Source organism: Vicia villosa, linkage group LG1 (assembly GCF_029867415.1).
Source record: "Vicia villosa cultivar HV-30 ecotype Madison, WI linkage group LG1, Vvil1.0, whole genome shotgun sequence".
In the NCBI taxonomy this organism is placed as follows: domain Eukaryota; kingdom Viridiplantae; phylum Streptophyta; class Magnoliopsida; order Fabales; family Fabaceae; genus Vicia; species Vicia villosa.
This window is the reverse complement of record NC_081180.1, coordinates 95143852-95149918: the sequence shown is the minus strand read 5'-3', so window position 1 is coordinate 95149918 and position 6067 is coordinate 95143852. Positions and strand designations below refer to the sequence as shown.

At 31.2% G+C, this 6067-nt stretch overlaps 1 protein-coding gene across 1 annotated transcript; it reads left to right on the top strand.

Annotated features, from left to right (window-relative positions):
• Positions 1-231: 231 nt before the first annotated feature.
• LOC131612825 (uncharacterized) lies at positions 232-2929 on the top strand. Its single transcript, XM_058884578.1, has 6 exons — positions 232-647; positions 1027-1137; positions 1236-1285; positions 1394-1491; positions 1687-2512; positions 2583-2929. Exons 1-6 carry the CDS (start codon positions 574-576, stop codon positions 2666-2668), a joined length of 1245 nt encoding a protein of 414 aa, XP_058740561.1. The 5' UTR covers positions 232-573; the 3' UTR covers positions 2669-2929.
• Positions 2930-6067: the final 3138 nt, after the last annotated feature.

Here is a 6067-nt window from a genome sequence, read left to right as displayed (position 1 = left end):
TCTATAAATAGGAGCTTAAGTCCATAAGTATTCAACATCACAAGTGAAGAGTAAGATTAAGTTTGAGAGTTACATTGAAGACCAAGGTCAGTTTTTTAATCTCCAACTGTTTTAACTTTTAACATGACAAGTGATTGAGAGTCAAACGCGTCACGGCGCGTCGCTTTGCAGTCAATACTATAAATAGAGTGAAGTATCGTATCGTTTCTTTGGGGTTCTTGATTATGTCTTACTTCTTCTGCAAGTTTTTTTTCTCTTCTTTCTTCTAATTTCCTTTCCCCCCAAAATCACTTTCTCCAGAAAATCCATAGCGCGAGAAAATGTTTCGTTTGTACTTTTCTTCTCTTCCTCCACCGCCACCTCAACCTCCCAACGCCATTATCGTTGCTGTCACGGTTGCTATTTTTCTTTTTGCCGTAAATCTCCGATGATATAGATATACATTTTGTGTACATTCTTCATTTTAGGGTTTAGGACCTTCTTCTACATCTTGATACTTCTACATTCGTTCTTGCTCTTGTGAAGTGCGTTTCGATTTTTTGACTTGTTGCGAGTGAGAAATTTCCCGCGAAAATGAATAAGGAAAATCGAAATGCACCATTCTTACCACCGTCTACTTCCGATTCTTACGTCAAAGATCCTTACAAGTAAAATTCCACTTCTCATTATTATCTTTAATTTTTACTAATTAACCGTTTTTATTTTCATTATGTTTTAATCATGTTCTGTTTTGAGTTTGTTATCATTTTAACTATATACTTTTTTGACCGATATTACTGTTTATTATTATTATTAGTTATTGTGTAAAAAATTAATATTATTAAATTGTTGATCAGATCCGATCAATTTTTTTTATTTTATTTTAGACTTTTAGTCATAAATAAAGGTGTTCTGTTTTTAGTTTGTTATATATAAAATATATATTGTTATTGATTATCTTTTTAGTTTGTTATTTTTTTACGCCTAAGTAATGCATTATATATAGTATCATTTGTTAATGAGGATTCTGTTAATTTGGTTTTGCAGAAGTTCAAGAATATCATACACAGGAAGCTTTCTTCTCTCTTTAGCTAAAGCTAAAGCTGATAGTTACAGAACGCTGAAAATGTCAAAGGAGATTAAGTTTGCAATGTCTTGGTAACAACAAACCTTCTTCTCTACATTGTGTTTTTTCTTAAAGAGATTATGTATTCTTTATGTATAGATTGCTTAATTTGTAACTTTTTCTTGATCAGCATGTATGAAGGTTCACTTGATCTCCTACCCTCACCTTATAGTGAACTAGGTATATACTCTTTAATTCATTATCTTCTTGCTATTAGTTATTAGCCATCTTTGAATATTGTAAATTGTTTAACAAAAGCGTTTAAAGGTTCTTTATGCCTTGACACAGATTCTGTTAGTCAGAAAGTTTCTGCTTCAAAGGTTCTGGATAATGTCCATCTACTGCATAAGAGTAATCAACCATATCTGCCTCCATGTCGCAACAAGGTTTGATTTTAATTATCTTTATTTACAATACTTAGCTTATTATACTATCTGCAAATATGGTTTAGCTTCTTGATGAAATAAGGTTGATTTAGCCATTCAGATATGGTTTACTTTCTTAATGAAGTAAGGCAGATTTAGGCATTCAAATATTGTTGTTTCTTGATGAATGGAGGTTCATATTATCCTGTTTTTCAGGCACTATCTTCTTCAAGTGGAGACAGCAATGGCTCACTAAAGACTGACATATCTGGATCTTCTGAGTGTACAAATCAGGAAGTGCAAGCAGAACTAGATAAACTTAGAAACATTTCTCCTGCAAAATTTCCAAAGAGTGAGGAGCTTTGGGAGACTTATTTGTATTTTGAACCTCCATTCATCCATGATGTCCAAATTCAACAGGATTCAGAATTTAAATCTGCCAATACCAGCTTAGAGGACTGTTCAAGTTCTATCTCTGGTTTTAGTTTTCCTGATGAGGACAGTTTAATTACATATGACGAACCTTTCTGGACCCTTGAAGTGAAAATTCCGCCAAGAAATGATAGTTTCATGTCCTCCCCTGAAAGCAAACTGATTGAAGATGATTTGGATAGTCCAGACTCAACTTTTGAAATGATCAAGAGTCTTGTAGAATCTGTACTCGATGGGGATGATGATTATGATGACGATTATTATAGTTTTGATAAGGATAGTTCCTCTATGGATGATATTATGGCGGATCTGGTCCAGCATGGAGCTAGAGTTGCTAAACTAAACCTTTCTTACCAGCCGTTTCATTCTGATCAGTTGAATCTAGGAAGGGGTCCATTCTCTTTGCCTTTCCACTGTTGTCCATGCGGCGACATTTGTCACAGTGATCATGAGCTAAGAAGGTTTGGTCTTGGAGCTGATGAATCAATGTTTCAACAGGGTATAATTCCATCACTTGAGGTGCCTTCATGGAAGGAGAAAACAAATCTAATGCAGAATTGTTTTGAATATCAGCATCCAGGCTATGACTGTTCTGTAAAGGGAACTCCTGGTAAGAAAATGTTTGCATAATATTTTGTTTGAGTCAAGTGCTTTTATAACTGAAAACTTAAACATGTTAGATTCTCTTGGTGATGGCAATGGAGTAATTGGCAACTTCGAAGACAGGAAACTGGGAGCAAGTCAGTTCATGGGAGGTTTCTACTAGTTGCAGACTTTCCACAGTGATTAGCAATTGTTAATATGGAGATAGGAATATTAGGATGAAGAATAGAATGTGATAATCCTTTGCTATTTTTCAAATTTTCTTGTGAAGCAGCCATGAATGCTCTGAAGCTGCTGTAAATAGATCTCTCCTAGCTAGTATATTAAGAAAACAAAAAACAAAAATAAGTTAGCTCCTAGTTTTTTTTTTATCGAAGTTAGCTCCTAGTTAGTAACTATATTTCTGTTTTTTTTTTTGGATAATGTGTTTGCTTGTTTTAGACCCTGATTACTTGTCTGGTAGCCTCTAAGAAGATTTGGCATCGGAATAAGGAGTCACTTATTCTGAATGATGTTTGTCTTTATCTTAGTTTACTCTCAATCACAGCTAAATGATAACTGACATAAATATAAAAGCCACCCAAAATGGTAATAAAAATCAGAAGTATGAACATTTATAAAATTTCAAAGCTAAACCACAGAGTCATTATATTTGATATGTGTCATTATTTGTTTATCATAGCGTTGCTCTAGCAATATGGATTATCATGGTAAATTAAACTTTATTACATGCTTGATTCCTTGAAGATATTCTTAAAGCAGCAGGGAAAAACTCAAATGCAGTTTGAGAAGAAAAACTATTTGTAGAGTACTTTCTTGGCCATTGCAACAAAGTGGTACATGGTGCAGTGAATACAAATTTTGGTGCTTGATTGCTTTGCCAAAACCATATAAGTCCATGACATGGATGACTTTAACCTGTGAACCCTCCATAATATATTAATATTTAATACTCCTATTCAAGCATCAAATGGAAGTTTAAGTTATGATTTTTCAGAAGCTCAAGTTTTTCTTTACTTCTCTTAATGTAAGTTACTTCATTTTGTTAGACCTTGTTGAAGTATATGCCACCCTTTGATAGTATATAACTTGGTATGTGACAGACATGCATTTGAGACGGCATTGAAAAAAACAGAAGATCGATTTCTTCTGTTTCACATTCGCTTCCTCCACATTCCTGTTTTTTGCTGAACAATCAACATTCACATGGTCCTCGCATAGTCATGTCATGTGACTGCTGCTTTGGCCGTTCTAAATAGTCGTTGAATCTGGCATCTTTTGCCTTCTGAGCATTGAGAATGTATCCGCTTTGCACCGATCATCCGGATGCAGCTTTAGCGATTGCAGGAATGCCTCATTTCTGTTGAGGACGAATTTGTTGGAAGCAACAGAACCTTGTGTCATAGTTAGCTAGATAAGAGTATGCTTTGATTCTAATCTAATATAATAATTTATGCATTGTAATAGTTTAAGAAAGTTTTGAATCATATTCTCATGTGGTTATGAATTGACAAGATTTTCATTTTTCCTCATATATACACACAATAACTTATCACCATTTTAAAGGCTTTTGTTTTCAATAAATATGAAATATACTAGTATTCTTTTTATTGATTTGTTTTACTAAAATATCGCTATACTGCTATTCAAGTGGAAACTAAAAAGGAGGTTGTTATGCATCTGGTGTCACAAAAACTTAGCACTGACCTCTCCTTGCTTAATTCTTACCATACACTATCCCCCTTTATTTCAATTTTAATGATTTAATATGATAAATCTCTCTTAACACGGATTACCTCTGTTAAAACATTTAACAGAAGAGATTCCCTTTCACTTTCCTTTAATTTCTTCCAGCTACTAAGTTCTCTTCCGCTTACATTTTATTTCTCCATTGTGTTTTTGGAATAGATTTGTAATATGAAATTGGCATCTATTATGATATTAGGGAGAATTTTACGCCAAGTTACTGCCCTGACAACAAATCCACAATGTTAAAAACTTGATAACACATGTATTAATGCCTACTCAAAAGAAGGCAGTATTACTTTGCTCAAAATTAATGTACCAAGATTTCATTTTTCAAATGTTATAGATATACAATCGCAACAAAAATGTTAGAGGAAATTTAAAATAGTTCAAAGAAACCAAATAAAAAGGATAAAACTAAAAACTAATTCAAATGATTGATGAGTAAATTATAGAAAGAAAGAGCACAATTCTAAGAACTTAATAATGTTATGCTTTAATCATTTCTTATTAAAAACTAATTCAAATGATTAAAGCATAACACGTTTAACACATCATTTGATTATAGATATTACGTGTTATGCTTTAAGTTTGTTTTAAGTTTTTTATTATTTTGATTATAGATATTATTGTTGTATATTATTGTGTAAAAAAATACTATTGTTAAATTTAAGAAATCAGATCTGCCTTGTTTTTTACAGCAACAAAGAGAAAGAATAACTTTCAAACATATTGGGATGTTTGTTACTAATTTAAAAATAGGAGGCTATAAAAAATCATCGGGATGTTTGTTACTAATTTAAAATATGCTTTAAGAAATCATATCGGGATGTTTGTTATTAATATAAAAATTAAAAAATATAAGTAAAAAATCTATAAATAAAGCTAATAAAAAGAATGCGAGGTAAATAAGATACGATATTAAGATTAAAAAGTTTGTTACTAAAAAAATAAAATTAAACTAAAATCTATATAAACAAGCATTTAACCATTCTTTCAACACTTTAAGTGAAAAGTAAGAGTGACTGGATTGAGAATCAAATTCAGAATAATCAAAGAGGTAAGCTTTTAAACTCATGAATTTCTATGTATACAATGTAATCAATATTTTATTTGTAAAAAGTAAAATGAATATTTTGTTGAAAATTTTAATGAACTTGAAATACAAATGTATCACAAATATTTTTTTTTACTAAAGTTTATCATTGTTATATTGTTAATTTTCTTTGCCAATCCAAAAATTATACTCTTATAAAATAGATATTAAATTATTTTCTGTCTAGTTTTTATAGAAAACTATTTGAACTTGGCTGAACTTTTAATGGAAATTTCAACAACGGTGCTATTTAACTTATGATGACTTTGTGTTTTTTTTATGTAATTTGGTGTTGCAGATAGTTTTGAAATTAGAAAGGGCGATTCAACTTGCAAAATGTCTAGGTAACATATTTTTTTTAGTGTGATTTTAAGTGATTATGTATTTATTTTTACGTAGATTGATTAATTTTGTAACTATTTTATCCTTATCAGTAGGTTTGAAGGTCCATTTGAGCTCTTACCCTCGCCTTATAACGAATTAGGTATATAATGTTTAATTTATCATATTTTTTGTTATTATTTATGAGAAATTGTGAATTACTTAACAAAAATAGTTATGCTTTCATATAGATTACGATTGGGAGTACCGTATGTATCATGGATGTTCAATTCCCTATGATGTCCAGATTCAACCCGAATTAAAATTAAATTGTTCCAATACAAATGTAGAAGATTGTTCTACTGATCGTATATCTGATCAAAATTTGTCGTGGTAACA